This window comes from Pseudopipra pipra, chromosome 1 (genome assembly GCF_036250125.1).
Source record: "Pseudopipra pipra isolate bDixPip1 chromosome 1, bDixPip1.hap1, whole genome shotgun sequence".
Lineage (NCBI taxonomy): Eukaryota > Metazoa > Chordata > Aves > Passeriformes > Pipridae > Pseudopipra > Pseudopipra pipra.
Window position 1 is genome coordinate 94003560 of NC_087549.1, and position 10963 is coordinate 94014522.

The following is a 10963-nucleotide window of genomic DNA, read 5'->3' on the forward strand; positions in this document are numbered from 1 at the left end:
CCTTGTTCTGTCACTGCAGTCCCTTGTAAACAGTCTCTCCTATCCAAGCCTTCTTGGTCCTCCCTGTTGTGTTGGGAAATTCGGAAGTTGATGTTGTGCCAGGTGGCACCAGCCAAGCCCTGACCCGGGTGCAGGACCTTGTGCTTGAGGTCTGAGGTCACTGGCTTTGTTCAGCCTGGAGGAGACTGAGCTCAGATCTCCTGGGGGGCTGCAGCTTCCTGCCAAGGGGCAGCAGCAGCAATTTCTGCTCCGTGTGACCAGGGACAGGACCCCAGGGAACGGCTGGAGCCGTGTCAGGGGCGGCCTAGGTTGGATATTAGGAAAAGCTTCTTCCCCCAGAGGGTGGTCGGCCACTGGAACAGGCTCCCCAGGGCAGTGGTCTTGGCCCCAAGGCTGCCAGAGCTCAAGGAGCGTTTGGACAATGCTCTCGGGCACTTGGTGGGATTGCTGGGCTGTCCTGTGCAAGGCCGGGAGCTGGACTGGACCATCCTTGTGGGTCCCTTCCAGCTCAGGATATTCTGTGATTCTAACTCTTTGGTTAACCCTTCCTCTCCCCACAAAGAGCTGGCAAAGCTGTTGGGGGTGGGGCAGAACAAGGGAAGCGGCAGCACTGTTGCTGTCTCTATGACACAACAATGGGAGCCCCAACATTCCGTCCCTGGAGACGCTCCAAGAGGAGCGTCCAGACCCGGGTCCAGTCAACACAACGGAGCGGTCGCCGAAGCTGACTGACCATGGCCCTGTCAGCTCTGTGGCAGCGTTGTGTGAGCTGGAGCTCAACCATAGCCCAGCTCCTGCAGCCGTTTGTCTCTCGCGGAACCTCCTGCCCCACAGGTGAGGACAGACCCTGAGCCCAAAAGGCCCCGGACGCACGGCGGGGACATTCACAGCCCTTGCTCCCCTGCCCCTTCCCCTCCTCCTCCTCAGTCCTCTGAGCGCCCGACACCCCCCGACTGGCACGTGACCTCCAGCGTTTGCCCTTTCTCGCAGGATCAGCCAGCCTCGGCCAACAGCCTGGCCAGAAGCAGCAGCCCTTGCCAGCTCCCTCTGCCCCACCAGCAGGTATGGCAGTCCCATCTGCCTTGGCCCCTCGGCATTCCCTGCCCCCCAACCCCTCCAGCCCCCAGGCCTGCCCTGGCTCCTCCAGCCCTGCCGGCACCTCCAGCAGCCACAGCACCCCTGTCCCCCTGCCAGCTGGGGCACCTTGGCTCAGCACAGCACAGCGAGCAGACCTGGCATTGCCTGGGCCACCTCTGTTCGAGTAAGAGCTTTTAGAGATATTTTCCCAGGATCTTGGGGCCGTCTCTGCCATTTTGCCGTCCCCTGTGCAACCCCATGGCCGTGGCACGGCAGCTCACCCCGCAGGGACGGTCCCTCAGGCAAGCTGCCGCTCAGAGCAGGGGGATGCCTGTGTTCGGGGTCGGCTCAGCGGGTGCCCCAGGAGACTCTCTCAGCCCCGAGCCCCCCCATCTCCCTTCTCCCCTGTGCCAATGGCTCCAAGCAGTGACTGCTCCAACCCCCACCCATATCTTCTGCTCCGCAGGGACACGGACTCAGCTGCCTCCACCAGCCCCCTTGGCAAGCAGCCATGGCATTGCTCCTCCATCAGGCAATGCCCGGGGCTGCAGGAAGGCCCTGGTCCCAGCCCCACCAGTGCGGGACACCCAACACGGCCCTACCAGCTCAACCAACCCCTCAGGGACACCCCTGGGCCGTGGCAGCCCTCCAGACACCAGCGTGCCCATGGATTTGGACACCACCCCAGCTCTTGACGTCAGTCTGGGCAGTGATGTCCCCATGGATGACGACACCCCGTCAGGCTGCGACCTCTCGCTGGCCAGCGACGTCACCATGGACGAGGACAGCCCGTCAGGCCGTGACCTCTCCTTGGCCAGCGACGTCACCATGGATGAGGACAGCCCGTCAGGCCGTGACCTCTCCTTGGCCAGCGACGTCACCATGGACGAGGACAGCCCGTCAGGCCGTGACCTCTCGCTGGCCACTGACGTCCCCATGGATGGTGGCTCCCCCTCAGGCAGTGATCACCTTGTGAGCTGTGACATCTCAGTGAGCAGCGATGTCCCCATGGATGAGGACACCTTCCCGAGGGCTGACATCTCCCTGCCCAGTCACAGCACTGCCAGCCACCCTGGCCCACTCCACGGTCAAGCCATCGGGGCCCATGGGGTGACTCCAGCCAGCGACACTGGGCTGCGTCGCAAGGTCCTGCTGAAAGGGACTCGGAGCCACTTGCATCGCTCCCAGGGAGCCGTGGGTACCAGTCGGGATGATCGCAACAGCGTCCCCGTGCCCACGGACCATGCTGGCACCAGTGGCACCAGCCCCCGGCCCAAGAACACCTCACTCTGCCCGCCCAAGAAGATGCCGCCCACTGACTGCAGTGTCCCCAAGCCTTCCAGAGCCGTCCTGAGCACGGGACACTGCAAGGCAGGCGGCATCAAGCCTCAGGACCCTCAGCAGGGTGCGGGCGCAGGGCTGCCACCGCCTCAGAGCAGCGAGTCAGCACGCAACATCGCTCTGGAAAGGCGGGGCACAAAGAGGAAGAGGGGCTCTGGGCCAAGCACTGGGAGCAAGTGCAAGGCTCCCGCAGCCAGGGCTGGGGCAGGAAGTTGTTGAGGGACAGATCGTTTGGGGATCTGTCCCAGGGAGAGGGACAGATCGTTTGGGGATCTGTCCCGGGGGGAGGGACAGATCGTTTGGGGATCTGTCCCGGGGGGAGGGACAGATCGTTTGGGGATCTGTCCCGGGGGGAGGGACAGATCGTTTGGGGATCTGTCCCGGGGGGAGGGACAGATCGTTTGGGGATCTGTCCCGGGGGGAGGGACAGATCGTTTGGGGATCTGTCCCGGGGGGAGGGATAGGTCGTTTGGGGATCTATCCCAATCTGAGGGAGGGAGGGTGGGAGGGAGGGTGTTTATGTAGATAGAGATGTAGGTAGAGACGTAGATGTAGATGTAGATGTAGGTGTAGATATTGATGACCGTTTTTTTCTGGTTATCAATAAAAGATTTTCTTTTTTATTCCATAACCTGTCTGTGTCTGCATGGAATGGGGAGGGAGTGGCGGGTGGCAGCAGGAAATGGCACCAAGCAGGTCCACCAAGGCCCAAAGGGCTCCAAGGGCACCCAAAGGGCACTCCAGGCCTGAGTCAGTGCCGGAGGTGCAGGCATTCATGGAGGGTCCCCTTCCCCGGGGCAAGCAGCCCTTTGGCATGGGAGCCAGAACAGAGGGGTCCGTGCAGGACTCACGCACATGGCCCCACGCCGAAAGCAGCCCCGAGCACAGCCTGGGCACCGTCCTCCCACTCTGGGGCTTTAGAAGGCTGCTCCCACTGCTCCCACTGACCCCACCATGTCCTCAGTCATCCCACTGCAGCCCCAGACAGAGCTCCTGCAGGCTGCCCCGGGGCTGCACTGGACAGGGGCGGGAAGGGAGTGGGAAGAACGTGCTGGGAACCATATGCAGGACCTCTCAGAAGTCCAGGGAGACGGCCTCTGTAGATCTCTGGGAGGGAGCACTTGGGATGTATGGAGCTCTGTCGGGGGGTGGACGGCGAGCCACTCGGGACTCGATGGGGCAGGATCAAAGGGCAGGCTGGGAATGGGGATGCTGCTGAGGGCACTGCGGGGACACCACAGGCCTCCTGAGCAGCAGCAGCAGGATGGGGATGAGAGCTCTACAGGCAGCTTGAAGCAGCCTCAAAGTCACAGTCCCTGGCTCTCGTGGGGCATTCAACTACCCTGAGAGCAGCTGGAGAAACAACGCAGCCAAGCACCAACAGTCCAGGAGCCTCCTGGAAGGCATTGGTGACAACTTCCTGACCCAGGCGGTGGAGCCTGCCACAAGGAATGCTGTGCTGCTCCACCTCATCCTAACACACAGGAAAGGCCTTGTTGGAGATGGGAAGGTAAGGGACAACCTTGCCTGTCGAGACCACGGCACTGTGGTCTTCTGAAGGTCCAGGTATTGGGAGACACATAAATACCAGGAGGCAGAGGAGCTAATTACGAAGAATAAGCTTTTATTTCAATGAAACTTTTATATCAATATTCACTGAACAAACCTCAGTGAGGCCTCTCAACTCAGTGGAGGTCGCAGCCCCTTTTATCCCCTTTGCCCGGAGCGCTGCTCCCTCCCCAGCGTTTCTCCACTGGCTGACGTACTCCGGGGTTACAGGCTTCCCGACACGCCTGCTCTGTGTCCCCCATTATGTCCCTCGCAGGGGGCTGGGAAGGTCACTGGCACTTTTCAAAACGGAGGCCACAGCACACTTCAAAACGGAGGACGTGGCCACCTGAGACCTTCTCTGCTGCTGATCGGTCCCCCTGTCTCTGGGCGAAGGGCACCCCTTTGTAACCAACAATGGAACCACCAGTAACTTACTGCTTCTTACGGCGAACTGCAACTACCCTACAAACTTTGCAAGCACACTTTCTTCTTCCTAAGGGTGGAGTTGAGGACTGGGGGAGGACGAAGCAGGGCAGCATGGAAGAGCAGAACCACGCACCTCAGGAGAGCTGACTTGAGCCTCCTCAGGGATCTTCTTCCTCCTTGCCTGATGCCCTTTTTCCCCTCACTCACTGCTCTAATCCCGCAACCTGATTTGCTGCACACCCTGTCTTCCTGAAACACCGCCCAGCTGGTCTTTCTCGATGGGCCGAGCTCCTTGTTTCCCTTTGCCCTTGTGCGAATGCCAGGGAATGGGAAGCACCCTCATTTTTACGGTTGGGCTTTTGCTGCCCAGCCTCACTTTCTGCAGCAGTTTCACAGTTTTCAATCCGGTTCTGTCCCTGTTTCTTTTAGTGCCCAAATTTTCTCCTAAACAGCCAGCTGACATCCATGCAGTCACTGTGCCCAGAACTGCCAGGAGAACTCCACAGGTTCAGAGGCTCAAGTGGGCAGAACCTATCTTGGATACAGCCTTGCTCGCTTTGAACGTTGGATTCCACGTCAGGAGCCAGATGCTGAGCACTCCTGAAGAACCCCCTTTTCTAGACCCAATCTCCAAGCACAACGGATCACAGCACACACCTAAAGTGCTTTTGACCGTCACCTGACAGAACCCCCTTCTTCTTGTCCACGCTTGTCTCCCCATGGAACGGAGAGCAGAAAAAGACTCTCCAGTGTAAGGCCAGAACTGCCAGGTTTACGGCAGAGGCAGAGAAATTGCCCAAGCCTTGCCTCCAGGATGGTGAGCTTGCTCCAGGATCCTTCCACCAGGCAGTTTTGGTTGCATTGTTTGGTTTTCTGTCAACGTGCATCGCTTTCAGCAATGCTAACTTCCAATGCTGAGAAGTCACGGGATTAGTCCCCAGAATGAGGTGATGACCTTCGGTAACCAGAGTTTGACTTCGTATGGCCAACGCTTTTATTTACCTCCTGCTTTCTGCAGGTGCCCCCTGTTTTTCAAGACTCCTAGAAGAGTTTGCGCTGGAAGGGACCTTAAAGCTCATCTAGACAAGGTTGCTCCAAGCCCCGTCCAACCCGGCCGTGAACACTTCCAGGGATGGGGCAGCCACGGCTTCTCTGGACAACGTGTGCCGGGGCCTCACCACTCTCACGGGGAAGAATTTTTTTCCAGAATCCCATCTAATCCTGCCCTCTGCCAGTGTGAAGCCATTCCCCCTTGTTCTGTCACTGCAGTCCCTTGTAAACAGTCTCTCCTATCCAAGCCTTCTTGGTCCTCCCTGTTGTGTTGGGAAATTCGGAAGTTGATGTTGTGCCAGGTGGCACCAACCAAGCCCTGACCCAGGTGCAGGACCTTGTGCTTGAGGTCTGAGGTCACTGGCTTTGTTCAGCCTGGAGGAGACTGAGCTCAGATCTCCTGGGGGGCTGCAGCTTCCTGCCAAGGGGCAGCAGCAGCAATTTCTGCTCCGTGTGACCAGGGACAGGACCCCAGGGAACGGCTGGAGCCGTGTCAGGGGCGGCCTAGGTTGGATATTAGGAAAAGCTTCTTCCCCCAGAGGGTGGTCGGCCACTGGAACAGGCTCCCCAGGGCAGTGGTCTTGGCCCCAAGGCTGCCAGAGCTCAAGGAGCGTTTGGACAACGCTCTCGGGCACTTGGTGGGATTGCTGGGCTGTCCTGTGCAAGGCCGGGAGCTGGACTGGACCATCCTTGTGGGTCCCTTCCAGCTCAGGATATTCTGTGATTCTAACTCTTTGGTTAACCCTTCCTCTCCCCACAAAGAGCTGGCAAAGCTGTTGGGGGTGGGGCAGAACAAGGGAAGCGGCAGCACTGTTGCTGTCTCTATGACACAACAATGGGAGCCCCAACATTCCGTCCCTGGAGACGCTCCAAGAGGAGCGTCCAGACCCGGGTCCAGTCAACACAACGGAGCGGTCGCCGAAGCTGACTGGCCATGGCCCTGTCAGCTCTGTGGCAGCGTTGTGTGAGCTGGAGCTCAACCATAGCCCAGCTCCTGCAGCCGTTTGTCTCTCGCGGAACCTCCTGCCCCACAGGTGAGGACAGACCCTGAGCCCAAAAGGCCCCGGACGCACGGCGGGGACATTCACAGCCCTTGCTCCCCTGCCCCTTCCCCTCCTCCTCCTCAGTCCTCTGAGCGCCCGACACCCCCCGACTGGCACGTGACCTCCAGCGTTTGCTCTTTCTCGCAGGATCAGCCAGCCTCGGCCAACAGCCTGGCCAGAAGCAGCAGCCCTTGCCAGCTCCCTCTGCCCCACCAGCAGGTATGGCAGTCCCATCTGCCTTGGCCCCTCGGCATTCCCTGCCCCCCAACCCCTCCAGCCCCCAGGCCTGCCCTGGCTCCTCCAGCCTGCCGGCACCTCCAGCAGCCACAGCACCCCTGTCCCCCTGCCAGCTGGGGCACCTTGGCTCAGCACAGCACAGCGAGCAGACCTGGCATTGCCTGGGCCACCTCTGTTCGAGTAAGAGCTTTTAGAGATATTTCCCAGGATCTTGGGGCCGTCTCTGCCATTTTGCCGTCCCCTGTGCAACCCATGGCCGTGGCACGGCAGCTCACCCCGCAGGACGGTCCCTCAGGCAAGCTGCCGCTCAGAGCAGGGGGATGCCTGTGTTCGGGTCGGCTCAGCGGGTGCTCCAGGAGACTCTCTCAGCCCCGAGCCCCCCATCTCCCTTCTCCCCTGTGCCAATGGCTCCAAGCAGTGACTGCTCCAACCCCACCCATATCTTCTGCTCCACAGGGACACGGACTCAGCTGCCTCACCAGCCCCCTTGGCAGCACCATGGCATTGCTCCTCCATCAGGCAATGCCCGGGGCTGCAGGAAGGCCCTGGTCCCAGCCCCACCAGTGCGGGACACCCAACACGGCCCTACCAGCTCACCAACCCCTCAGGGACACCCCTGGGCCGTGGCAGCCCTCCAGACACCAGCGTGCCCATGGATTTGGACACCACCCCAGCTCTTGACATCAGTCTGGGCAGTGATGTCCCCATGGATGACGACACCCCGTCAGGCTGCGACCTCTCGCTGGCCAGCGACGTCACCATGGACGAGGACAGCCCGTCAGGCCGTGACCTCTCCTTGGCCAGCGACATCACCATGGATGAGGACAGCCCGTCAGGCCGTGACCTCTCCTTGGCCAGCGACGTCACCATGGACGAGGACAGCCCGTCAGGCCGTGACCTCTCGCTGGCCACTGACGTCCCCATGGATGGTGGCTCCCCCTCAGGCAGTGATCACCTTGTGAGCTGTGACATCTCAGTGAGCAGCGATGTCCCCATGGATGAGGACACCTTCCCGAGGGCTGACATCTCCCTGCCCAGTCACAGCACTGCCAGCCACCCTGGCCCACTCCACGGCCAAGCCATCGGGGCCCATGGGGTGACTCCAGCCAGCGACACTGGGCTGCGTCGCAAGGTCCTGCTGAAAGGGACTCGGAGCCACTTGCATCGCTCCCAGGGAGCCGTGGGTACCAGTCGGGATGATCGCAGCAGCGTCCCCGTGCCCACGGACCATGCTGGCACCAGTGGCACCAGCCCCCGGCCCAAGAACACCTCACTCTGCCCGCCCAAGAAGATGCCGCCCACTGACTGCAGTGTCCCCAAGCCTTCCAGAGCCGTCCTGAGCACGGGACACTGCAAGGCAGGCGGCATCAAGCCTCAGGACCCTCAGCAGGGTGCGGGCGCAGGGCTGCCACCGCCTCAGAGCAGCGAGTCAGCACGTAACATCGCTCTGGAAAGGCGGGGCACAAAGAGGAAGAGGGCTCTGGGCCAAGCACTGGGAGCAAGTGCAAGGCTCCCGCAGCCAGGGCTGGGGCAGGAAGTTGTTGAGGGACAGATCGTTTGGGGATCTGTCCCAGGGAGAGGGACAGATCGTTTGGGGATCTGTCCCGGGGGGAGGGACAGATCGTTTGGGGATCTGTCCCGGGGGGAGGGACAGATCGTTTGGGGATCTGTCCCGGGGGGAGGGACAGATCGTTTGGGGATCTGTCCCGGGGGGAGGGACAGATCGTTTGGGGATCTGTCCGGGGGAGGGACAGATCGTTGGGGATCTGTCCCGGGGGGAGGGACAGATCGTTTGGGATCTGTCCCAGGGAGAGGGATAGGTCGTTTGGGGATCTATCCCAATCTGAGGGAGGGAGGGAGGGAGGGAGGGTGTTTTTATGTAGATAGAGATGTAGGTAGAGACGTAGATGTAGATGTAGATGTAGGTGTAGATATTGATGACCGTTTTTTTCTGGTTATCAATAAAAGATTTTCTTTTTTATTCCATAACCTGTCTGTGTCTGCATGGAATGGGGAGGGAGTGGCGGGTGGCAGCAGGAAATGGCACCAAGCAGGTCCACCAAGGCCCAAAGGGCTCCAAGGGCACCCAAAGGGCACTCCAGGCCTGAGTCAGTGCCGGAGGTGCAGGCATTCATGGAGGGTCCCCTTCCCCGGGGCAAGCAGCCCTTTGGCATGGGAGCCAGAACAGAGGGGTCCGTGCAGGACTCACGCACATGGCCCCACGCCGAAAGCAGCCCCGAGCACAGCCTGGGCACCGTCCTCCCACTCTGGGGCTTTAGAAGGCTGCTCCCACTGCTCCCACTGACCCCACCATGTCCCCAGTCATCCCACTGCAGCCCCAGACAGAGCTCCTGCAGGCTGCCCCGGGGCTGCACTGGACAGGGCGGGAAGGGAGCGGGAAGAACGTGCTGGGAACCATATGCAGGACCTCTCAGAAGTCCAGGGAGACGGCCTCTGTAGATCTCTGGGAGGGAGCACTTGGATGTATGGAGCTCTGTCGGGGGGTGGACGGCGAGCCACTCGGGACTCGATGGGGCAGGATCAAAGGCAGGCTGGGAATGGGGATGCTGCTGAGGGCACTGCGGGGACACCGCAGGCCTCCTGAGCAGCAGCAGCAGGATGGGGATGAGAGTTCTACAGGCAGCTTGAAGCAGCCTCAAAGTCACAGTCCCTGGCTCTCGTGGGCATTCAACTACCCTGAGAGCAGCTGGAGAAGCAACGCAGCCAAGCACCAACAGTCCAGAGCCTCCTGGAAGGCATTGGTGACAACTTCCTGACCCAGGCGGTGGAGCCTGCCACAAGGAATGCTGTGCTGCTCCACCTCATCCTAACACACAGGAAAGGCCTTGTTGGAGATGGGAAGGTAAGGGACAGCCTTGCCTGTCGAGACCACGGCACTGTGGTCTTCTGAAGGTCCAGGTATTGGGAGACACATAAATACCAGGAGGCAGAGGAGCTAATTACGAAGAATAAGCTTTTATTTCAATGAAACTTTTATATCAATATTCACTGAACAAACCTCAGTGAGGCCTCTCAACTCAGTGGAGGTCGCAGCCCCTTTTATCCCCTTTGCCCGCAGCGCTGCTCCCTCCCCAGCGTTCTCACTGGCTGACGTACTCCGGGGTACAGGCTTCCCGACACGCCTGCTCTGTGTCCCCCATTATGTCTCCTCGCAGGGGGCTGGGAAGGTCACTGGCACTTTTCAAAACGGAGGCCACAGCACACTTCAAAACGGAGGACGTGGCCACCTGAGACCTTCTCTGCTGCTGATCGGTCCCCCTGTCTCTGGGCGAAGGGCACCCCTTTGTAACCAACAATGGAACCACCAGTAACTTACTGCTTCTTACGGCGAACTGCAACTACCCTACAAACTTTGCAAGCACACTTTCTTCTTCCTAAGGGTGGAGTGAGACTGGGGAGGACGAAGCAGGGCAGCATGGAAGAGCAGAACCACGCACCTCAGGAGAGCTGACTTGAGCCTCCTCAGGGATCTTCTTCCTCTTGCCTGATGCCCTTTTTCCCCTCACTCACTGCTCTAACCCCGCACCTGATTTGCTGCACACCCTGTCTTCCTGAAACACCGCCCAGCTGGTCTTCTCGATGGGCCGAGCTCCTTGTTTCCCTTTGCCCTTGTGCGAATGCCAGGGAATGGGAAGCACCCTCATTTTTACGTTGGGCTTTTGCTGCCCAGCCTCACTTTCTGCAGCAGTTTCACAGTTTTCAATCCGGTTCTGTCCCTGTTGCTTTTAGTGCCCAAATTTTCTCCTAAACAGCCAGCTGACATCCATGCAGTCACTGTGCCCAGAACTGCCAGGAGAACTCCACAGGTTCAGAGGCTCAAGTGGGCAGAACCTATCTTGGATACAGCCTTGCCCGCTTTGAACGTTGGATTCCACGTCAGGAGCCAGATGCTGAGCACTCCTGAAGAACCCCCTTTTCTAGACCCAATCTCCAAGCACAACGGATCACAGCACACACCTAAAGTGCCTTTGACCGTCACCTGACAGAACCCCCTTCTTCTTGTCCACGCTTGTCTCCCATGGAACGGAGAGCAGAAAAAGACTCTCCAGTGTAAGGCCAGAACTGCCAGGTTTACGGCAGAGGCAGAGAAATTGCCCAAGCCTTGCCTCCAGGATGGTGAGCTTGCTCAGGATCCTTCCACCAGGCAGTTTTGGTTGCATTGTTTGGTTTTCTGTCACGTGCATCGCTTTCAGCAATGCTAACTTCCAATGCTGAGA

General features: G+C 59.7%; 1 protein-coding gene and 1 long non-coding RNA gene across 2 annotated transcripts; both read left to right on the top strand.

Annotated features, from left to right (window-relative positions):
* Positions 1-424: 424 nt before the first annotated feature.
* On the top strand, positions 425-5078 carry LOC135424880 (cell surface glycoprotein 1-like). Its single transcript, XM_064676920.1, has 4 exons — positions 425-834; positions 991-1062; positions 1544-2482; positions 4825-5078. The coding sequence occupies exons 1-4, from the start codon at positions 735-737 to the stop codon at positions 5076-5078; spliced, it is 1365 nt and encodes a 454-aa protein (XP_064532990.1). The 5' UTR covers positions 425-734.
* A 1289-nt stretch (positions 5079-6367) lies between these two features.
* On the top strand, positions 6368-7213 carry LOC135419248 (uncharacterized). The gene is made up of 3 exons (XR_010432880.1): positions 6368-6479; positions 6636-6707; positions 7182-7213. It is a non-coding gene; the product is annotated as an uncharacterized LOC135419248 (long non-coding RNA).
* Positions 7214-10963: the final 3750 nt, after the last annotated feature.